General features: G+C 44.2%; 2 protein-coding genes across 2 annotated transcripts in view; one reads left to right on the top strand and one right to left on the bottom strand.

Annotated features, from left to right (window-relative positions):
• The window catches only part of LOC141220366 (gastrula zinc finger protein XlCGF53.1-like), a 28,869-nt gene extending 5,654 nt beyond the window's left edge, over positions 1-23,215 (bottom strand). The window contains exons 1-5 of the mRNA XM_073666288.1: positions 23,145-23,215; positions 7,875-8,025; positions 7,566-7,745; positions 7,360-7,483; positions 7,179-7,276 (exon numbers count right to left, since the gene is read on the bottom strand). Of these exons, the coding sequence (XP_073522389.1) occupies positions 7,179-7,276; positions 7,360-7,483; positions 7,566-7,745; positions 7,875-8,025; positions 23,145-23,170 (579 nt within the window). The 5' untranslated portion in view covers positions 23,171-23,215. The remainder of the gene's footprint in view (positions 1-7,178; positions 7,277-7,359; positions 7,484-7,565; positions 7,746-7,874; positions 8,026-23,144) is intronic.
• Positions 1-24,734, top strand: part of LOC141220371 (uncharacterized) — a 324,060-nt gene that overhangs the window by 201,266 nt on the left and 98,060 nt on the right. The window lies entirely within an intron of this gene.

Genomic DNA, 24,734 nt, shown 5'->3' with positions numbered 1-24,734 from the left:
TTGGAAAATAATTTGTAAGGTCCATTTGTTTCCTATTATCCTTTGTGAAGAATTCCAGAGTTATCACCACATAAAGTGACACACGTCAGATTTGAAAAATGGGGCCTAATTAGGAACAAAAAACTGGCTGCAGGAAGAGGTTAAATTAGAGTATTTTGAGAACTAACTACTATAGTCAAAAACTGACTATAGACAATAACACATCTACAGAAATGATCAATCTTAATAGTCTTCATCAGTAAAAAATTAGTAACTAGTGGTGAAACCTCTCTGGGGTAATTAGAGTATGGGGCTCGGTGGTTCTTCGTAATCTAAACTATGATAAGGGCCAATATTTTCTGTCAGATGAGTTTCAAGATGAAATATTAGACATTGAAGGAGAACTTTTTATAATAGTGCAAAGATGAGGGGTCTTAAATTTAGACCTCGGGCATTGGGAAGAGGCAATGGAGACCTACTTTTAAAGACTACCAGGGAGTTACAGACTCACATAAGTGAGTCAGGCCGATCCCACCACAATAAAGGTATCATACAAAATGAACCTGGAAAAAAATACAGAATAAAAGATATGTTACATCCCAAACAACAACGTATGTATCAGGGGAGAGAACTTCAAACCTAAACCAGAGCCGCACTCATTTATGGTGGACCATTGGAGCTACTATGAGTCCTGACCAGAAGAGTAGAGAAAGTATTAGCGCCCCCATTTCAGGAGAGATTGTGCAGTAATCTGAATTCCTTAGGATTGAAAACATAATGGAATTTATGACGTGGAGTGAATCCATGAAACCAGGGCTCGAGCCATGCCACCACATCTCCTGCAGGCGTGAATAAATGTATATTACAGCCATCAGCCACACACAGCTTAGAGATATATCATGGCACAGGTGTAATGTTTTTTGTGTAGTTTATCACAATCCTGTTTGAAGTTAGTTGGTTTGAAAAGAAATTGAACACTCAGGATAAAGGGAAACTCTGTTGTTATTGTACAGAAATTCACACTTGGCCCTCACTGCACATTTAATGTTGTTGATCGTAAAAGTGAAGTTTGGCCAGAAAGACTGGACCTGGTCTTGTAGGGACCATATGAGCACATTCAGCAGCACAGAAGGGAGAGAAGGTAGATTCATCCAATAAGATATCAGGGATCTAGGAAGCCAACAGCATCATTACCCTCCACTTTCTCTTACAGGCTCATCATAATATTTTTCTTCAAGTGATTTTCTCACTTGTCAGCACATTCTACGTACGCTGTCATTTGGCTTTGTAGTTTACAGATCTGGGCAGGTAACGGTCAGCGTCTCCTAATCCCAGGGGGTAGGTGGATCCTCCAGGTTGTAAGTTCTATAGAAAAGGTCATTTACAATTACACAAAGTAATGTGAACATTTTTGGATGGAGGAGAATGTTGTGATCTAGCGGTAAAATGGTGATCACACGATTGTGATACGGCCGGACTACACAACCGATAAAGCAGCCACAGCCGGTGACTGAGAAGAATCTGTGACTTCTCTGCATTTAGTGGTTACTACTCACCTGGGTGGTCATATGTAGGAATCTCCTCTTTACACCATTCATCACCCCTCACATATGTCTCTGTAGTATTAATATGGGTCAGATCTTCACCCTGAAACAAATACTGTAAAAGTCACAGACAGATGGAGAAGTCCCATCTATGATCAGATCTAATCCTGACATCTCCACCGTTCTCATTACACTATGATTGTAGAAAATCAATTAGTTTCTTTTAATAGACTACCTAATCAGTGTGAATCAATATACCGATGATGGAATAATCTATGTGTATGTATGTATGCAAATGTGTATATGCACATGGATTATGTTAATAGTTAATGAATATATAACTAACAGCTTCTGTTCTAATCTGTATACAAGAACAACTAAATGATTTCCTGGGAATGGCGTATGCATGGGCATGGCTGATAACAGAAAGATTCATGTCGAGATGGCAAGGATGGCGCTGAGAGGCGAACTCACTCCCTCCATCAGAATTCCTAAGGCGTTACTCAAACCAAGAGATACATAGATGAACGAATTATAGCGTGCCGAGTTATCAGAAAAGAGCAATAAATTTTTACTAATCCCACCTAGAAGGAGAATGCTATTTAACCCCATGTCTACCTAATAAAGTATGCCATTTTGCGTGGTTCAGTTTCTGAGTGAAGTTTTTCAACCAGATAAGCAGATTTGGTTAATTAGCTTCTCTGCATGCACTCAGACATCTTTAATTTGGAGTAGAGCAGTTACCTAGTGTATCTTAAATTGGTGTAACCTTCACAAATAGTGCCGTGACTCGGAATGTGTATGATGAAGATCATCATGATCAGTGTGTGACACAACTTAGAGCTACAATCAACAATATTCTGAACTATGTTGGAACAAGGAACCTTACTTCTATTGCTCTTCCTGCTATAAGTTCTGGAATGTATGGATTTCCTATGCAAGCCTGTGCCCAAGCAATAGTCCAAGCTATACCGGAGTATAGAAGATTAAGGCTATGTGCCCACGATGCAGAAATGAAGCAGAAAATTTCTGCAGAATTTCTGCATCTCCCTGGCAGAAAAAAACGCATGCAGATTGTGCATGCGTTTTTCCTGCAGAATACATGCGGATCCACATGCGGGTTCACATGCGTTTCCGCATGCAGATTGACAAGCACTTTCCAGGCGATAGCATCACTTGGAAAGTGCTTGACAACTAGGTCACACTGTATAAATCCATGCAAACAGCATGGATTTATACAGTGTGAACCGTAAAAATTAAAACAAATAAAGCTATACTCACCCCCGAGGCCCCTGTGTGCTGCAGCGCTCGTTCCTGTCTGGTTCCCGGCTGCCGGCAAATCGCGAGACACAGCGGTGAAGGGCCTGCGGTCACATGACTGTGACGTCACCGAAGGTCCTTCAGCGCTGCTGGCATTCAGAGAGAAGACGCCGGACAGGTGAGTATAAACTTTATTTGTTATTTTATTCTTTTTTTACAGGTACAATGGTACCCAGGTCTGGATGAGAGTCTCTTCTCCTCCAGAAGTGGGTACCATTCGCACATAGAGACGCATAGAAGCCGCTTGTAAAAATGTACAGTCGCGTTTTCTGTGCGTCTCAATGCAAGTCAATGGCGGGAGTTCCGCTGCACTTCCGCAAAATTAAATGACATGCTGCGGATTTTTGTACGCAGCATAAACGCTGCGGAAAAATCCGCAGCATGTGCATAGAACATGCGGAATCCCCTTGGGGACCATGGGGTGCGGATTACCTAGCGTTTTCGCTGCTTGAAAAACGCTACGTGGGCACACAGCCTAACTATGTTAGAGGAGATAAGACTAATCAGCAATTACTATCATAAATCTCAAATTCTCACCCGAGCTGTGGAAAGTGCCACAGCTAGATCAGACTCACTCAGCCGCCAGATGACCTCACAAGATAACCTGAATGAACTATTTCCTAGACAAACAAGCCCACCTCCTGCTATAAGAAAGGAGCATTAATTCCCTGTGTTTCTCCAGCTAACACTCCATTGTTTCCAGTGAAGAAAAACTGCAAGAGGAGAACCGGATAAATTCAGGATGGTGCAAGATCTGAGAGCTGTGAGTGCAGTTACAATCCTGGAGACCCCAGTGGTGCCAAATCCACATATATTACTCAGTGAAATTCCCCCCGAGGCAACGCATTTTACAGTAATCGACTTGGCAAACGCCTTCTTCAGTGTGCCTCTGTATCCAGACTGTCGGTATCTTTTTGATTTTACGCACAGAGGAGTACAGTACACCTGGACCGTTATGCCTCAAGGAGCTCAGAACTCTCCTCATCACTTCACACTGGCCTAAACTACCTGTCTCCAACCCTGGAAGAGTGAGAACCCTGAAGTCACATTGATACAATATGTCGATGATCTACTACTCTGTTGTCCAGACGACCAAACTTGCCACAGGTTCAGCTATTCTTTGCTCCAATTTCTGGCCACCATCGAATGCAAAGTTACTACAGCTACAGCTACAGAACTCCTCCACAGAACAGCAGATGTTGTACTTGGCCATCCTACAACTATACTGGCCCCTCATGATTTGCAAGCTATCCTTGCACAAACCCAGCACAACCATCTATCTATGCAACGTCGTGTCAGAATCCAATGTGAGCCCCTTTTACCAGAAAATATAGCTCTTCGGCAATGTACTGTCTTGAACCCCTCCACTCATGCTTCCTCTGTCAAGGGGGGACTGCCCTGAAGACTTAGGGGGGTCCTCAGAAGACCATGAATACCCTGATTCGAGTGACCATGATTGCCTTGAGGTCATGAAGGCAGAAACTTCTCACCTACCTACTGTCTCTGAGCAGCCACTGCCTGAAGCGGATCTGATACTGTATACTGACGGGTCCAGATACGCAGATGAATATGGAACGTACCATACCGGATATGTGGTGGTGTCCCCACCAACGGTTATTTCTGCTGGACCACTGCCATCTTATATGTCAATTCAAGAGGCCGAACTGTATGCTCTGACCGAAGCCTGCAAGTGCGCAGAGAGTCGAGTGGTCAATATCTACATGGACTCGAGGTACGGATTTGGCATTGCCCATGACTTTGGCCTGATATGGGCCCTGAGGGGCTACAAGACAGCCAGTGGAGCTCCAATCCGGAATGCAGCGGCAGTGAGAAGTCTGCTAGAAGCTCTGAAGTTACCTAGGCAAGTGGCTGTGATCAAAATTAAGGCTCATGGGAAACTGAATTCAGAGGAAGCCAAGGGCTGACATTACAGCAAAAGCAGCAGCTATGGAACCAATATTTCCAGAGGAAGCAGAGGTGTCGGGTGGTACGGAGGTGTTTGTGCTCACCAGAAGTCAGAGACAACAAGGAGATGAGGAAGAAACGGGAATGAGAAATTTGGGGTTGGAAGATGAAGAGGAGCAAAGACTGGAAGAGAATCTGACACACAGGACTTACGTGGACTGGCAGAATGCGGTAACGGAAGAAGGAAAACAAAACAAAATTCTTAAAGCCAGTAAAGAATTTTCACTTCCATGGCCGGAGGTGCTGCCTATTGCCCTATACTCAGTCCGAAATACCCCGAGACAACCCACAGGGCTCACATCATACGAGATCTTGTTTGGTGGGCCACCTAGAATGGGTCGATATTACCCACAGCAGCTTAGTTCAGGGAATGATAAGCTTGTGAATTTTGTTGTCAGACTTGCTAAAGAGTTAAAACTAACACATGCTACAGTGTACTCTTCTATTCCAGACTCAGATCTTGAATCAGGTACTCACAGTATCCAGCCTGGAGATTTTGTCTGGATAAAGAATCACGTGCGAGGCACACTGGATGCCAGATTTGAAGGGCCCTACCAAGCACTACTTACATCCCCTACGGCTGTGAAGGTCGAAGGCCAAACATCATGGGTCCACACATCCCATTGCAAGAAGGCGGTCTCAGACCCACAACCCTGATGTTCCTTTGTCTGATGACAGTAGCTTGGGGGGGAAGCCTTTGTTACGGTAACACGTGCATTCCAAACAATTATTACTAAAGAGAATGATATTCCAGTTTTCTGGTACAACACTTCCTTGAATGTGGTGACATGAAGATTAGGATTAGATTCGAGGGCAAATAGACTGGGGAATGTGCCATAACTAAAGCAATAATGTCTGTTTACCTTATATCTGAGTCCCAGGAATCCAAAGAGGAAATAAAGGCTGTGTTTGCAGGTACATACAGGGCCAAGAGATAAGTTAACCCCAAAGGCAGTTTTGATCCACATATATATATATATATATATATATATATAGATGTTCTCGGGGTTCTTAGGGGGGTGCCAGACGAATTCAAGGCCTGAGACCAAGTGAAGGTGGGATTTGAGTCCATAATACCCATAATAACCATTAACAAGAACGTAGATTGGATACATTACATATATTATAACCAACAAAGATTTGTCAATTACACCAAAGATGCCTTATAAGGGATAGCTGACCAACTAGCACCCACATCTACCATGGCCTTCCAAAACAGAATAGCTCTGGATATGTTATTGCAGAAAAAGGAGCGGTATGCAAAATGATAGGTGACCATTGTTGTACATATATCCCAGACAATACCGGCCCCACAGGGAAAGTTACTAAGGCTCTCAAAATCTATGAACAAACAGTTCCCCTTAGAACAAAAGTGTTGTACCAGAGAGAATACCGGAAGTAAATGAGTTTGTAAAGTTAATATCCATATTTCTGTGTTAGGGGTGACCCGCGATTACACAGTCACTAGATCTTTTAGGGTCTCCACCCCTTTCCTGTAGGTCTTCGTACGAGTTAGATTTAGGAACGTCGGTGGGTCCGGCTAAAAGGGACGGGCCGCCCGTCACATCGTAGGGTTCCAGAATAGCCTTAACATAGGGTCAATTTCTTCTCCCCCTCTGATTTTTAGCATATGGATATTAAAAGCAAATAATTGATTTTAGGGGGGCTTGTCAAGGTTAAATATATATATTATAGAAAATCAATTAGTTTCTTTTAATAGATTACCTAATCAGTGTGAATCAATATAGCGATGATGAAATAATCTATGTGTATGTATGTATGCAAATGTGTATATGCACATGGATTATATTAATAGTTAATGAATATATAACTAACAGCTTCTGTTCTAATCTGTAGACAAGAACAACTAAATGATTTCCTGGGAATGACGTATGCATGTGCATGGCTGATAACAGAGAGATTCATGTCGAGTTGGCAAAGATGGCGCTGAGAGACGAACTCACCCCCTCCATCGGAATTCCTAAGGCATTAATCAAACCAAGAGATACATAGATGAACGAATTATAGCGTGCCAAGTTATCAGAAAAGAGCAATAAATTTTACTAATCCCATCTAGAAGGAGAATGCTATTTAACCCCATGTCTACGTAATAAAGTATGCCATTTGGCGTGGTTCAGTTTCTGAGTGAAGTTTTTCAACCAGATTAGCAGATTTGGTTAATTAGCTTCTCTGCATGCACTCAGACATCTTTAATTTGGAGGAGAGCAGTTACCTAGTGTATCTTAAATTGGTGTAACCTTTACAGTATAAGACATATAATACTGGTGGATAAAACAAGACTGAACACAAGACCTTCACAGCCGTCTACACATCATAGGGGATATCTCATGACACCTTCTCTCCATCTACCTGATGATCCTGAGAAACATTGGGATCTTCTTGTTTACAGTCCTGTGGAAGAAGAGGATGGGGACATCTCTCTGGTGTTGTCCTCTTACTGGATAGATCTGGAGGAAACACATACAGGGACTGAATTCATTCTTTACATACAAATATTTATAGGCCGTGTGTATTTAGTCCTGTCTATTACCTGGTGATGTGAGGGGCTCGGGAATCTCCATCATGATGTCCTTGTACAGATCTTTGTGTCCTTCTATATACTCCCACTCCTCCATGGAGAAATAGACAGCCACATCCTGACACCTTATAGGAACCTGACACATACAATGATATCGTCATCCCCCGATCCCTTCATAGCATTACAGTACAATGTCCCAGCATTCCAAATAGTGTCACCTCTCCAATCAGCAGCTCAATCATCTTGAAGGTGAGTTCTAGGATCTTCTGGTCATTGATGTCCTCCTGTATCAGGGGGTGAGACTGAGGTCCAGTAATTGGGCACAGGGGTCTTCCCCTTCTCTCAGACACAGGGTCCTGACAGCGCTCACTAGAGGTCTTCTTCACTACTGTGTAACCCTAGTTATGGAGAGAAACATTAATAAATCTCACTCCAGACATTTCCAGAGTCCTCACCTCTCCAGTTCTGTCCATCTGTTATTCCCATAGATAAGAATGATGTAATGTGACGTCATCGGAATCTCTCACCTCTCCAGTAAGCCGAAAGAGGATCTCAAGGGTGAGGTGTAATATCCTCTCCGCCATCTTGTCTCTGTCCATATCCATCATTGATAGGTGATTCAGAAAAATTCTCTTAATATAGAAGATCTTCACTGAGAGGATCTGATATTGTAGAGACCTGAATGAGAAGAAGAGCCGATGTAACATCATAAAGAATTCTGTGTATTAATACAATTACTGGAGACAATAAGGGAAATATATCAGGAGATAGAATGCGTAGATGTTGTATTCTCTAGTCTTTTATGGATTGGAACACAAGTTGAATTGCTGACTTAGGCTATGTGCCCACGATGCAGAAATGCTCAGGATTTTTTCCTGAGCATGTCCTGCCAAAGACATGTGGATGTGAAGCGTTCTTCACATGCATTTCCGTATGAGGGTTGACAACCGCTTTCCAAGCGATTTTAGCATCACTTGGAAAGTGCTTGACAACTTGGTTACACTATATAAATCCATGCAACAGACATGGATTTATATAGTGTAACCCCCAAAGAATGTCAAAAAATAAAAAAATAAATATATACTTACACTCCGATGGCCCCCGCAGTCTTGCTTCGCTCCGTCGTGGCTGCCGGCAACTGGTGGTGCACTGTACTGAAGGACCTGCTGTCACATGACTATGACGTCAGCGCAGGTCCTACAGTTCATCGCGAGATGCCGGCAAAGGAGGACGAGCGTAGTGCGGGCCGCCAGAAGGTAAGTATAATCTTTATTTTTTATTTTATTCTTTTTTTTACATGTTCTATGGTACCCAGGTCCGGAGGAGAGTTTCCTCTCCTCCACACCTGGGTACCATCCGCACATTAGAATGCATGGAAGACGCATCTACAGATGTAGTAATGTGTAATCCATGCGTTCCAATGCTAGTCAATGGCGGTGAAAATGCATTTTTTTCCACAATGATAACCCGTAGCGGAAATTTCCGCAGCATGTGCACACCACATGCGGATTATCATTGGGGAACATGGCAGGCCTTCTACCATGCATTTTTTAAGCGTTTCTGAAGCGTTTTTGCTGCGGTGGAAACGCTTAAAAAACGCATCGTGGGCACACAGCCTTAGACATCTCCTCCGTACTTCCAATCACTGGCTAATTTGGCCACTGCTTCAGTAAGAATCACCCAGAAACCCAAGCAGCAATGGTAATTTTATTATTTTACAACATTCTGCTTTTGTCCCTGACGTACTAATAAAAGCTATATATTTTAGACCACAGACAACAAGCAGTTTCTTCCTCGGAGTCTGCAGCTGAATACGTTTCTGATAGACTCATCTCCCATAACGCTAATTCTCGTCATATACATTACACGTGACATGAGAAATAACAACTTCATGATGAGGACGACATCTTCATCTTCTAATACGGCTCTAGAAACAAAGTTGGCCAGAGTCCGTCACTAACTACATCATCACCGACTGTCTGTATGAATGTTTCCCGTCTTTCCCAGGTTGTAATCTTTTATCACGTTACATCTCATTTATAAGAGCTTGTTTGTAAGAACACCAAGACAGGAGTTATTTGATGCTAATGTCTCCTTGTACAGTGTTTTTTCTTCATGGATATTATGTTTCTTTTAGCATTTTTATGTAGGCTTCCATATATTACATGAAAAACACCAAAAAAAGAAAACCAAGTGTTAAAACATAAAATAAAATTGGGGATGGCGGCACTGTGGGATCATTATACTGTAAGTGAGGGGGATGGTGGTAATGTGGGAATATTATATTGTATGTGGGAAGATGGCGGGACTGTGACATTATACTGTATGTGGGAAGATTGCGGGACTGTGGGAACATTATACTGTATGTGGGAAGATGGCGGTACTGTGAACATTATACAGTGTGGGGAAATAGAGGTACTATGAGAGGATTAATGACCGCAGTCGCTCCTGTGACCGGGCCCAGCCAACACCAACCCCTGCTTCAGCAGGATGTGTGTTCTCGGACTGACATTCAGCTTAGTGCCACAATACACGCTGCCGACCAATCAGAGGCCAGCAGCTGACATCGGCATGTACGTCATTAGGGGCGCATGGAAGTAACATCATGCTCTCCTGTCGCTTCCAGCTGAAGTCAGCGGCAGCTCCAGAAAAAGACACCGCGCGGCGAGGGAGCGAAGAGAAGGTGAATATAATGTTATTGTTTTTTTAAATCAGCGAGTACACGGTGCCCTTGGCCATACTACTACATGTAAGAGTATGGACTGTGCATTATACTACTACATGTAAGAGTATGAGCTGTGCATTATACTGCATGGATGACTGTGGGCTGTACATTATACTACATGTATGAGTATGGGCTGTGCATTATACTACATGTATGACTGTGGGCTGTGCATTATACTACATGTGTGGATTATGGGCTGTGCATTATACTACATGGATGACTGTGGGCTGTGCATTATACTACATGGATGACTGTGGGCTGTGCATTATACTACATGGATGACTATGGGCTGTGCATTATACTACATGGATGACTATGGGCTGTGCATTATACTACATGGATGACTGTGGGCTGTGCATTATACTGCATGGATGACTGTGGGCTGTGCATTATACTACATGTATGAGTATGGGCTGTGCATTATACTACATGTATGAGTATGGGCTGTGCATTATACTACATGTATGACTGTGGGCTGTGCATTATACTACATGTGTGGATTATGGGCTGTGCATTATACTACATGTATGGACTGTGGGCTGTGCATTATACTACATGTATGACTATGGGCTGGGCATTATACTACATGGATGACGGTGGGCTGGGCATTATACTACATGGATGACTATGGGCTGTGCATTATGCTACATGTATGGACTGTGGGCTGTGCATTATACTACATGTATGACTATGGGCTGGGCATTATACTACATGGATGACTATGGGCTGTGCATTATACTACATGTATGGACTGTGGGCTGTGCATTATACTACATGTATGGACTGTGGGCTGTGCATTATACTACATGTATGGACTGTGGGCTGTGCATTATACTACATGTATGACTATGGGCTGTGCATTATACTACATGGATGACGGTGGGCTGGGCATTATACTGTATGGAGGATTATGGGGAGTGCATTATACTACATGTATGGACTATGGGCTGGGCATTATACTACATGGATGACGGTGGGCTGGGCATTATACTACATGTATGACTATGGGCTGTGCATTATACTACATGTATGACTATGGGTGGACCATTATACTAAATGTGTGGACTATGGGCTGTGCATTACACTACATGTATGGGCTGTGCATTATACTACATGTATGGACTATGGGCTGTGCATATACTACATGGATGACTATGGGCAGTGCATTATACTACATGTATGACTGTGGGCTGTGCATTATACTACATGTATGACTGTGGGCTGTGCATTATACTACATGTATGACTGTGGGCTGTGCATTATACTACATGTATGACTATGGGCTGGGCATTATACTACATGGATGACGGTGGGCTGGGCATTATACTACATGGATGACTATGGGCTGTGCATTATACTACATGTATGGACTGTGGGCTGTGCATTATACTACATGTATGACTATGGGCTGTGCATTATACTACATGGATGACGGTGGGCTGGGCATTATACTGTATGGAGGATTATGGGGAGTGCATTATACTACATGTATGGACTGTGGGCTGTGCATTATACTACATGTATGACGGTGGGCTGGGCATTATACTACATGGATGACGGTGGGCTGGGCATTATACTACATGTATGACTATGGGCTGTGCATTATACTACATGTATGACTATGGGTGGACCATTATACTAAATGTGTGGACTATGGGCTGTGCATTACACTACATGTATGGGCTGTGCATTATACTACATGCATGGGCTGTGCATTATACTACATGTATGGACTATGGGCTGTGCATATACTACATGGATGACTATGGGCAGTGCATTATACTACATGTATGGACTATGGGTTGTGCATTATACTACATGGATGACTATGGGTTGTGCATTATGCTACATGTGTGGACTATGGGCTGTGGATTATACTACATGTGCGGACTATGGGCTGTGCATTATACTACATGTACGGACTATGGGCTGTGCATTATACTACATGTACGGACTATGGGCTGTGCATTATACTACATGTACGGACTATGGGCTGTGCATTATACTACATGTACGGACTATGGGCTGTGCATTATACTACATGTACGGACTATGGGCTGTGCATTATACTACATGTACGGACTATGGGCTGTGCATTATACTACATGTACGGACTATGGGCTGTGCATTATACTACATGCAAGGACCATGGGCTGTGTATTATGCTACATGTACGGACTATGGGCTGTGCATTATATTACATGTACGGACTATGGGCTTTGCATTATACTACATGCAAGGACCATGGGGTGTGTATTATGCGACATGTACGGACAACGGGCTGTGCATTATACTACATATATGGACTATGGGCTGTGCAATATACCACATGGATGACTATGGGCTGTGCATTATACTGTATGGAGGATTATGGGGAGTGCATTATATCGTGCATTGTGAAAGTATTTGGCCCCCTTGAACTTTTCTACCTTTTGCCACATTTCTGGCTTCAAAGATATAAAATTCTATTTTTGGGGGGGAAGAATCAACAACAAGTGGGACACAATCGTGAAGTGGAATGAAATTTATTGGATATTTTAAACTTTTAAAAAAAAATAAAAACTGAAAAGTGGGGCGTGCAATATTATTCGGCCCCCTTGAGTTAATACTTAGTAGCGCCACCTTTTGCTGTGATTACAGCTGGAAGTTGCTTGGGGTATGTCTCTATCAGTTTTGCACATCGAGAGGCTGAAATTCTTGCCTATTCTTCTTTGCAAAACAGCTCGAGCTCATTGAGGTTGGATGGAGAGCGTTTGTGAACAGCAGTTTTCAGCTCTTTCCACAGATTCTTGATTGGATTCAGGTCTGGACTTTGACTTGGCCATTCTAACACCTGGATACGTATATTTTTGAACAAATCCATTGTAGGTTTCGCTTTATGTTTGGGATCATTGTCTATTTGGAAGATAAATCTCTGTCCCAGTCTCAGGTCTCCAACAGGTTTTCATCCAGAATGGTCCTGTTTTTGGCTCCGTCCATCTTCCCATCAATTTTAACCATCTTCCCTGTCCCTGCTGAAGAAAAGCAGGCCCAAACCATGATGCTGCCACCACCATGTTTGACAGTGGGGATGGTGTTTTGAGGGTGATGAGCTGTGTTGCTTTTACGCCAAACATATCGTTTTGCATTGTGGCCAAAAAGTTTGATTTTGGTTTCAGCTGACCAGAGCACCTTATTCCACATGTTTGGTGATTCTCCCAGGTGGCAGGTGGCAAACTTCAAACGAGACTTTTTATGGATATGTGGCACCCCTGCGGGTTCAGTCGCCACAGAGGTACTGCATCTCACCGAGAGGTGTAGTATCTCACTCTCAGGTAACGATGGAGTACTGCCCGGAACCCACACACTAGCATGCATTACACTTCACTTCAGAGGGCAGGGCGAGATTGCTCCTAAAGGAGAGCACAGTCCCTGGTCCCTAACTGGAGGGCAGAACAATGTAGTGGGTGTGGGTGGAGGAAGAAGATCAGGGGAGCACTTCAGGAGTAGTATAAAAAGGGATGGAACCATCTAGAAGGGGTTGAGTCAGAGAAGACAGTGAGAGGAGAAGTAGTGGGAGCAGGAGCTCCGCAGGAGCTCTGCTCAGGAGGAGCGTGCCTGAGTGAGAGAGGCCCAGGAGTGGAGACTGACTGAACAGAGAGGAGAGGAGAGGAGAGGAGAGGAGCAGGAAAGAAGGCTCCAAGAAGGAAAGAGGGGATCCTAGGGGTACAGGAAGTGCTGGAGGCCACCCGTACGCCCGAATCTACCAGGACGTGGAGGGATCAAGCCGCAGAGGAGACCGGCCCCTAACTAGTCGGAATTGCCATATTCAGCTAGAAACCGGAGGCTTCTACATACATTTTCAGGGTGCAGTTGCCACAGCCACAATTAATCGCCAAAAAGGTAGCCACACAGGATACATGGAACTCCAGGTTGCCCGCTAAGATCTGAGGTTACCGGCTTGGCACACTGTTTGCGAGGCGCAGGGCAGGAGGGTGAGAGCCAGCCCAGGAAGATGACTGAGAAAGGCACACAGAAAGGGGTCCCGTTAAGTGCTCTTGAATTACCTAAGGGATTGCTGAACCTCTCCCATGGTGAATGCAGGACGACTTGGGTGGTTATAATCTGCAGTTGTAACCAGGAGCAACGTGATAAGCGTGAGTAAACCTTGAAGACTGCACCCCACTGTCTCTGTGAATTATTGCTGCGCCATCATCCCCTGCACCACACTGCACAACAACATCTACCTCATCTATAGTCACCAGAGCAAGGCCCTGGAGCTTAGCTCTACCTGTGGAGAGCTGAACAAACTCTGCTGCATTACCAACAGCTCCAGAGGACCTGCTCCATACAGTCGCATACCACAGGTGGCGTCACGAACATTAAAATATCAGCAAAGGGATATAAACCACAAGTATTCAATAGAACGACGAGCAAAAAGTGGCAAAGTGTAATATAAAAATTAACTTTTATTTATCTATTTAAAAATAGTAGTGAATAAATAGAATTAGTATAAAACTCATATAAGAAAGAAGCGATAGCAAGTCTTGCAAACGGTACTTAGCCGCCTATAAAAAAGTAAATCTGTGGAACTGGTAACACTCCTAGTATAGTTCCTTCTGACACAGGAACCTAACGGACCACAGGTGTGTAACACTATAGACAACCACCTCAATTCCAAATAAGTTGTTCTGGTCCAAACTAAAGAGAAGACTGTCATACAATAAATGTTTCTTTAAATATACAACAAAGCATATTGAACAGACAGGTATACATCAAGAATCTCCTACACCCATGACTTTAATTCAGAAATGGGTGAGGAAAAGAGGAAGATAGACCAATTGTAATGTAGAGTCTAGATGTGACATAAAATACCTGGTGAATAATTAATATATAGAACAATCTCACCGTTAGAATGTCAGTATCATCGCTGTTGACTCATACAGTCATATGAAAAAGTTTGGGCACCCCTTTTAATCTTAAGCTTAATGTTTTATAAAAATTGGTGTTTTTGCAACAGCTATTTCAGTTTGATATATGTAATAACTGTTGGACACAGTAATGTTTCTGCCTTGAAATGAGGTTTATTGTGCTAACAGAAAATGTGCAATCTGCATTCAAACAAAATTTGACCGGTGCATAAGTATGGGCACCCTTATCATTTTCTTGTTTTAAATACTCCTGCCTACTTTTTACTGACTTACTAAAGCACTTTTTTTGGTTTTGTAACCTCATTGAGCTTTGAACTTTATAGCCAGGTGTATGCAATCATGAGAAAAGCTACTTAAAGTGGCCACTTGCAAGTTGTTCTCCTGTTTGAATCTCCTCTGAAGAGTGGCATCATGGGCTCCTCAAAACAACTGTCAAATGATCTGAAAACAAAGATTATTCAACATAGTTGTTCAGGGGAAGGATACAAAAAGCTGTCTCAGAGATTTAACCTGTCAGTTTCCACTGTGAGGAACATAGTAAGGAAATGGAAGAACATAGGGACAGTTCTTGTTAAGGCCAGAAGTGTCAGGACAAGAAAAACATCAGAAAGGCAGAGAAGAAGAATGGTGAGATCAGTCAAGGACAATCCTCAGACCACCTCCAGAGAGCTGCAGCATCAACTTGCTGCAGATGGTGTCACTGTGCATCGGTCAACTATACAACGCACTTTGCACAAGGAGAAGCTGTATGGGAGAGTGATGCGAAAGAAGCCGTTTCTGCAAGTACGCACAAACAGAGTCGGCTGAGGTATGCAAAAGCACATTTGAAGAAGCCTATTTCTTTTTGGAAGAAGGTCCTGTGGACTGATGAAACCAAGATTGAGTTGTTTGGTCATACAAAAAGGCGTTATGCATGGTGGCAAAAAAACACAGCATTCCAAGAAAAACACTTGCTACCCACAGTAAAATTTGGTGGAGGTTCCATCATGCTTTGGGGCTGTGTGGTCAATGCCGGCACTGGGAATCTTGTTAAAGTTGAGGGACGCATGGATTCCACTCATTATCAGCAGATTCTTGGCAATAGTGTTCAAGAATCAGTGATAAAGTTGAAGTTACGCAGTGGATGGATCTTTCAGCAAGACAATGATCCAAAACACCGCTCCAAATCTACTCAGGCATTCATGCAGAGGAACAATTACAATGTTCTGGAATGGCCATCCCAGTCCCCAGACCTGAATATCATTGAACATCTGTGGGATCATTTGAAGAGGCTGTCCATGCTCGGCGACCATCAAACTTAACTGAACTGGAATTGTTTTGTAAAGAGGAATGGTCAAAAATACCTTCATCCAGGATCCAGGAACTCATTAAAAGCTACAGGAAGCGACTAGAGGCTGTTATTTTTGCAAAAGGAGGATCTACTAAATATTAATGTCACTTTTCTGGTGAGGTGCCCATACTTATGCACCTGTCAAATTTTGTTTGAATGCAGATTGCACATTTTCTGTTAGCACAATAAACCTCATTTCAAGGCAGAAACATTACTGTATCCAACAGTTATTACATATATCAAACTGAAATAGCTGTTGCAAAAACACCAATTTTTATAAAACATTAAGCTTAAGATTAATAGGGGTGCCCAAACTTTTTCATATGACTGTATCTATGCAATTCTAAGGAGAACCCTTTGGAAGTGGCAATATCCAGTAGAGTGCAGGACTCATTTCCTCTGGAAGGACTCAGACCAACAGGGTGAGGGGTGCTCTCCCGAAGCGTTTCCTCATGTTACTGATTCATCAGGGGAGAGAGCAGTAGTACTAATGGGTCTATCAGCCCGAATAATGACAACATTTCCGCCTTTGTCAGACGGTTTTATGACTATGTATAAAGTCTTCACCTACATGTTCCAACTGATCTACGTGTGAGAGTATTGTGCCTCGGGAACTGATTAATCATTTCCTCTGTACCCCTCCCTGATCCTTGAACCCCGTGACAAACCGTTTTTTTCCCACTCTACCTAGGGCGCTGCATGATGTTTCCATTTTAAATCATCCCGTAAGCCGAATTATCCTAATGGTGACCTGATGGACCCGGGCAAATAGTATATTTACCTGATATTCCGCAGTCGTGTCTGGTTGATGTACATCAGGTTACCATCACAACACAGCAAGCGTCCGCCCAGTCGGAGGCTCGCGTCATCGGAAACGACGTTTGCATGTCATTTGCCGGCTCATGCGCTCCAAATACCGGAAGTTGAGGGGCCGGAAACCGGAAGTGACGTTACCGATGTAGCGCAGTAATACCGGCATATTTAAAAGAAGCGCGGGCACTACTTAGCAGCCGTACCATCTCCATTTCGGGCCGATAGACCCATTAGTACTACTGCTCTCTCCCCTGATGAATCAGTAACATGAGGAAACGCGTCGGGAGGGCACCACTCACCCTGTTGGTCTGAGTCCTTCTAGAGGAAATGAGTCCTGCACTCTACTGGATAATGCCACTTCCAAAGGGTTCTCCTTAGAATTGCATAGATATGAGTCAACAGCGATGATACTGACATTCTAACGGTGAGATTGTTCTATATATTAATTATTCACCAGGTATTTTATGTCACATCTAGACTCTACATTACAATTGGTCTATCTTCCTCTTTTCCTCACCCATTTCTGAATTAAAGTCATGGGTGTAGGAGATTCTTGATGTATACCTGTCTGTTCAATATGCTTTGTTGTATATTTAAAGAAATATTTATTGTATGACAGTCTTCTCTTTAGTTTGGACCAGAACAACTTAGTTGGAATTGAGGTTATGGTCTATAGTGTTACACACCTGTGGTCCGTTAGTTTCCTGTGTCAGAAGGAACCATACTAGGAGTGTTACCAGTTCCACAGATTTACTTTTTTATAGGCGGCTAAGTACCGTTTGCAAGACTTGCTATCGCTTCTTTCTTATAAGAGTTTTATACTAATTCTATTTATTCACTACTATTTTTAAATAGATAAATAAAAGTTAATTTTTATATTACACTTTACCACTTTTTGCTCGTATTCACGAACATTAAATATAAAAACTATAAAATCCCCTTTTATTGACAGCCCTGGGTCATGGAGCGGGTCACCGTCACTGTGACATCTCCCCTAGCAACGACCGGCCCGGCTACCGAGTACCCCACTGCCCAGGGGGCGCGTCAGATACCTTTGAGAAATGGCTTTCTTCTTGCCACTCTTCCATAAAGGCCAGATTTGTGCAGTGTACCACTGATTGTTGTCCTATGGACAGACTCCCCCACCTCAGCTGTAGATCTCGGCAGTTCATCCAGAGTCATCATGGGACTTTTGGCTGCATCTCTGTTCAGTCTTCTTGTTCGAGATGAAAGTTTAGAGGGACGGCCAGGTCTTGGTAGATTTGCAGTGGTCGGATACTCCTTCCATTTCAATATGATCGCTTGCACAGTGCTCCTTGAGATGTTTAAAACTTGGGAAATCTTTTTGTATCCAAATCCGGCTTTAAACTTCGCCACAACAGTATCTCGGACCTGCCTTGTGTGTTCCTTGGTCTTCAGGATGCTCTCTGAACTTGAAACAGAACCCTGAGACTATCACAGAGCAGGTGCATTTATACGGAGACTTGATTACACACAGGTGGATTCTACTTATAATTACCAGTCATTTAGGACAACACTGGATCATTCAGAGATCCACTTCTTGTTGATTCTTCCCCCCAAAAAATTAGAATTTTATATCTTTAGGTTTGAAGCCAGAAATGTGGCAAAAAGTAGAAAAGTTCAAGGGGGCCAAATACTTTCACAATGCACTGTACTTCTGTTATGGGGCCCCATCACTTCTATGTTCGCCCCTGGTGAGTGTAATAGTTTATTTTTTCTATACACTAAAGAACAGAGGCAGCACAGGGGACATATACCAGGATGGGGCCTAGGATAAGGGACATACATATACAGTGGGTACGGAGAGTATTCAGACCCCTTTAAATTTTTCACTCTTTGTTTCATTGCAGCCATTTGGTAAATTCTAAAAAGTTCATATTTTTTTCCCATTAAAGTACACTCTGCACCCCATCTTGACTGAAAAAAAAAACAAGAAATGTAGAAATTTTTCCAAATTTCTGAAAAAAGAAAAACTGAAAAATCACATGGTCATAAGTATTCAGACCCTTTGCTCAGTATTGAGTAGAAGCACTCTTTTCAGCTAGTACAGCCATGAGTCTTCTTGGGAATGATGTAACAAGTTTTTCACACCTGGATTTGGGGATCCTCTGCCATTCTTCCTTGCAGATTCTCTCCAGTTCCATCAGGTTGGATGGTGAACGTTGGTGGACAGCCATTTTCAGGTCTCTCCAGAGATGCTCAATTGGGTTTAGGTCAGGGCTCTGGCTGGGCCAGTCAAGAATGGTCACAGAGTTACTCTGAAGCCACTCCTTTGTTATTTTAGTTGTGTGCTTAGGGTCATTGTTTTGTTGGAAGGTGAACCTTCGGCCAAGTCTGAAGAGGTTTTCATCCAGGATATCTCTGTACTTGGCCGCATTCATGTTTCCTTCAATTGCAATCAGTCGTCCTGTCGCTGCAGCTGAAAAACACCCCCATAGCATGATGCTGCCACCACCATGTTTCACTGTTGGGATTGTATTGGGCAGGAGATGAGCAGTGCCTGGTTTTCTCCACACATACCACTTAGAATTATCACCAAAAAGTTCTATGTTCATCTCATCAGACCAGAGAATCTTATTTCTCATAGTCTGGGAGTCCTTCATGTGTTTTTGAGCAAACTCTATGCAGGCTTTCATATGTCTTGCACTGAGGAGAGGCTTCGGTGGGGCCACTTTGCCATAAAGGCCCGACTGGTGGAGGGCATAAGTGATAGTTGGCTTTATGGAACTTTCTCCCATCTCCCTACTGCATCTCTGGAGATCAGCCACAGTGATCTTGGGGTTCTTCTTTACCTCTCTCACCAAGGCTCTTCTCCCACGATTGCTCAGTTTGGCAGGACGGCCAGGTCTAGGAAGACTTCTGGTGGTCCAAAACTTCTTCCATTTAAGGATTATGGAGGCAACTGTGCTCTTAGGAACCTTGAGTAATGCAGAAATTCTTTCGTAACCTTGGCCAGATCTGTGCCTTGCCACAATTCTGTCTCTGAGTTCATGATTCTCATTTGGTCTGACATGCACTGTGAGCTGTGAGGTCTTATATAGACAGGTGTGTGCCTTTCCAAATCAAGTCCTATCAGTGTAATTAAACACAGCTGGACTCCAATGAAGGAGTAGAACCATCTCAAGGAGGGTCACAAGGAAATGGACAGCATGTGACTTAAATATGAGTGTCTGAGCAAAGGGTCTGAATACTTATGACCATGTGATATTTAAGTTTTTCTTTTTTAATAAATTTGCAAAAATTTCTACATTTTTTTTTCAGTCAAGATGGGGTGCAGAGTGTACATTAATGAGAAAAAAAAATAACTTTTTACAATTTACCAAAAGGCTGCAATGAAACAGAGTGAAAAATGTAAAGGGGTCTGAATAATTTCCATACCCACTGTATATATCAGGATGGGGGGTGGTCGAAATCTCGCAACGGGTCCCCATCAGACCTTAGCTATAACTCTGATTATACTGTGTGGGGGGATGGCGGTACTATGGGAACATTACACTACGTGGGGCCAAAAAAGGGGTATAATGGGGGCATTACACTGTGGGGGCATAATACATACTGCATAAGGTAAAACCTGCAAAAGACAAAAATATATCTCATACCCTACCATCATTATATATAAATGTAAAGCAAAGTTGCATAATAAATATAGGGTACTTAGTGAACTATTTTTGATCAAAAAAAGTATACAAGCCGTCCCACCAGCGGCAAGGTGACCCTAAATTGGGACGGTACCTATACTGCCTATATTAAAAACCTTACTGTATATCAAAGTTGAAGCAATGCATATAAAAGGGTAGACAAATAGGACCGGGTCCCAACTCCAGACCACCCAGGCCCGTGGTAAGCTACATATATACCAGTCAGCTCAACAAAAGGGAATGCCACACCCTTAAATTGCACAGAATGCAAACAAGATAAAAAACCAAGAATTGTGAACTGAGGTCTAAGATGGTAGACATGCAAGAATTAGGAGCATGTTCACACTAGCAAAAAGAAGCAAAACCTGCAAAAGACAAAAATATATCTCATACCCTACCATCATTATATATAAATGTAAAGCAAAGTTGCATAATAAATATAGGGTACTTAGTGAACTATTTTTGATCAAAAAAAGTATACAAGCCGTCCCACCAGCGGCAAGGTGACCCTAAATTGGGACGGTACCTATACTGCCAAAAAAGGGGTATAATGGGGGCATTACACTGTGGGGGCATAATACATACTGCATAAGGTGCATAATGGGGGCATTACACTGTGTGGGAGCATCATACATACTGCATAAGGGGCATAAAGGGGGCATTACACTGTGTGGGGGCATCATACATACTGCAAAAGGGGCATAATGGGGGCATTACACTGTGTGGGGGGCATCATACATACTGCATAAGGGGCGTAATGGGGGCATTACACTGTGTGGGGGCATGATACATACTGCATAAGGGGCATAATGGGGGCATTACATTGTGTGGGGTCATCATACAGACTGCATAAGGGGCATAATGGGGGCATTACACTGTGTGGGGGCATCATACATCATGCATAAGGGGCATAATGGGGGCATTAAACTGTGTGGGGGCATCATACATACTGCATAAGGGGAATAATGGGGGCATTACACTGTGTGGGGGCATCATACATCCTGCATAAGGGGCATAATGGGGGCATTACACTGTGTGGGGTCATCATACATCCTGCATAAGGGGCATAATGGGGGCATTACACTGTGGGGGGGCATCATACATCCTGCTTAAGGGGCATAATGGGGGCATTACACTGTGTGGGGTCATCATACATACTGCATAAGGGGCATAATGGGGGCATTACACTGTGTGGGGTCATCATACATACTGCATAAGGGGCATAATGGGGGAATTACACTGTGTGGGGTCATCATACATACTGCATAAGGGGCAAAATGGGGGCATTACACTGTGTGCGGTCATCATACATACTGCATAAGGGGCATAATGGGGGCATTACACTGTGTGGGGGCATCATACATACTGCATAAGGGGCATAATGGGGGCATTACACTGTGTGGGGGCATCATACATACTGCATAAGGGGCATAATGGGGGCATTACACTGTGGGGGCATCATACATCCTGAATAAGGGGCATAATGGGGGCATTACACTGTGTGGGGGCATCATACATCCTGCATAAGGGGCATAATGGGGGCATTACACTGTGTGGGGGCATCATACATACTGAATAAGAGGAATAATGGGGGCATTACACTGTGTGGGGGCATCATACATACTGCATAAGGGGCATAATGGGGGTATTACACTGTGGGGGCATCATACACACTGCATAAGGGGCATAATGGGGGCATTACACTGTGTGGGGGCATCATACATACTGCATAAGGGGCATTACACTGTGTGGGGGCATCATACATCCTGCATAAGGGGCATAATGGGGGCATCATACACACTGCATAAGGGGCATAATGGGGGCATTACACTGTGTGGGGGCATCATACATACTGCATAAGGGGCATAATGGGGGCATTACACTGTGTGGGGGCATCATACACACTGTATATGGGGCATAATGGGGGCATTACAATGTGTGGGGGCATCATACATACTGCATAAGGGGCATAATGGGGCATTACACTGTGGGGGCATCACACATCCTGCATAAGGGGCATAATGGGGGCATTACACACTGCATAAGGGGCGTAATGGGGGCATTACACTGTGTGGGGGGCATCATACATCCTGTATAAGGGGTATAATGGGGGCATTACACATCCTGTATAAGGGGTATAATGGGGGCATTACACTGTGGGGCCAGTAAAGGGGTCCTGTACTATGAGAACAATCTGTTTCCTCCCTTCCTGTCTCCATAGTTGGGTCGTATGTATCTATTACAGGAAACAGAACAAAAACCTTATGATTCTTATAAAGGGGCAACACAAGACCCCAAAAGAGTCTCCGTGCTGAAGGGGTTAATGCCCCCTGCGCCCAGTAATGGGGGTCTCCACATACCTCCACCTGCAGAGCCGCCACCACATATATGGCTGCTCTGTGCGCACAGGAGCTGTGATGAGGTCACAGGAGGGGAGGAGTCAGGGGTCACATGATCAGGGGCCTCAGTGGATGCAGGACTCTGCTGTGCTGGTTGTCATGGTGCTGGATGAGCTGCAGTTTGTGCTGGATGAGCGTGCGGAGCGGACCCAAGTGTACGAGGTGTACGGAGTGGAGCCGCGCGTGTACGAGGCGTACGGAGCAGAGCCGCGTGTGTACGAGGCGTACGTAGCGGAGCCGCGCGTGTACGAGGCGTACGGAGCAGAGCCGTGTGTGTACGAGGTGTACGGAGCAGAGCCGCGTGTGTACGAGGTGTACGGAGCAGAGCCGTGTGTCTACGAGGTGTACGGAGCGGAGCTGCGCGTGTACGAGGCGTACGGAGCAGAGCCGCGTGTGTACGAGGCGTACGTAGCGGAGCCGCGCGTGTACGAGGTGTACGGAGCGGAGCCGCGTGTGTACGAGGTGTACGGAGCGGAGCCGTGTGTGTACGGAGCGGAGCCGTGCGTGTACGAGGTGTACGGAGCAGAGCCGCGTGTGTACGAGGTGTACGGAGCAGAGCCGCGTGTGTACGAGGTGTACGGAGCGGAGCAGCGTGTGTACGAGGTGTACGGAGCGGAGCAGCGTGTGTACGAGGTGTACGGAGCGGAGCCGTGTGTGTACGAGGTGTACGGAGCGGAGCCACGTGTGTACGAGGTGTACGGAGCGGAGCCGCATGTGTACGAGGCGTACGGAGCGGAGCCGCGTGTGTAGGAGGCGTACGGAGCGGAGCCGTGCGTGTACGAGGCGTATGGAGCGGAGCCGTGCTTGTACGAGGCGTAGGGAGCGGAGCCGCGCGTGTACGACGTGTACGGAGCTGAGCCGCGCGTGTACGACGTGTGCGGAGCTGAGCAGCGCGTGTACGACGTGTACGGAGCTGAGCCGCGCGTGTACGACGTGTACGAAGCGGAGCCGCGCGTGTACGATGTGTACGAAGCGGAGCCGCGCGTGTACGAGGTGTACGGAGCGGAGCCGCGTGTGTACAAGGTGTACAGAGCGGAGCCACGTGTGTACGAGGCATGCGGAGTGGAGCCATGTGTGTACGACGTGTAAGGAGCGGAGCTATGTGTGTACGATCTGTACGGAGCAGAGGCTTTATTCGATAATCTCGTTCTGCCATTTGGATTCTCCAATGCACCAACAGAATTTCACAACTCTCTGAATGATATTTCTCTGATTACTTTGGGAGATTTCTTGTGATTTATCTTGATGATAGAGAATTTTCTCTCCTAATTTGGATTCTCACCAGGAACATGTCCGTGTTGTTTTAGAAAGATTGAGGGAGAATTCTTTCTTTCTTTGCTGAAATTGAGAAATGTTTTTTTTTCTGTTCAGAAAGTTTCATTCCCGGGTCATTTTATCGGCTGATGGGTTTACGATGGATCCTGGGAAGGTGAAAGCCATAATAGATTGGGTCCAACCTAGTGACCTGAAAGTGTTGCAACATTTTGTAGGATTCTCCAACTATTATAGGAAATTCTTTAGTTTTTTTTTCTCAGATTACTGACGTCACAC

The sequence above is a fragment of the Phyllobates terribilis genome, unplaced genomic scaffold (genome assembly GCF_046119375.1).
Source record: "Phyllobates terribilis strain yellow unplaced genomic scaffold, ASM4611937v1 Scaffold_285__1_contigs__length_2463970, whole genome shotgun sequence".
Lineage (NCBI taxonomy): Eukaryota > Metazoa > Chordata > Amphibia > Anura > Dendrobatidae > Phyllobates > Phyllobates terribilis.
Note: the sequence above shows the minus strand (reverse complement) of the source record. Positions and strands in the feature narration are given on the sequence as shown.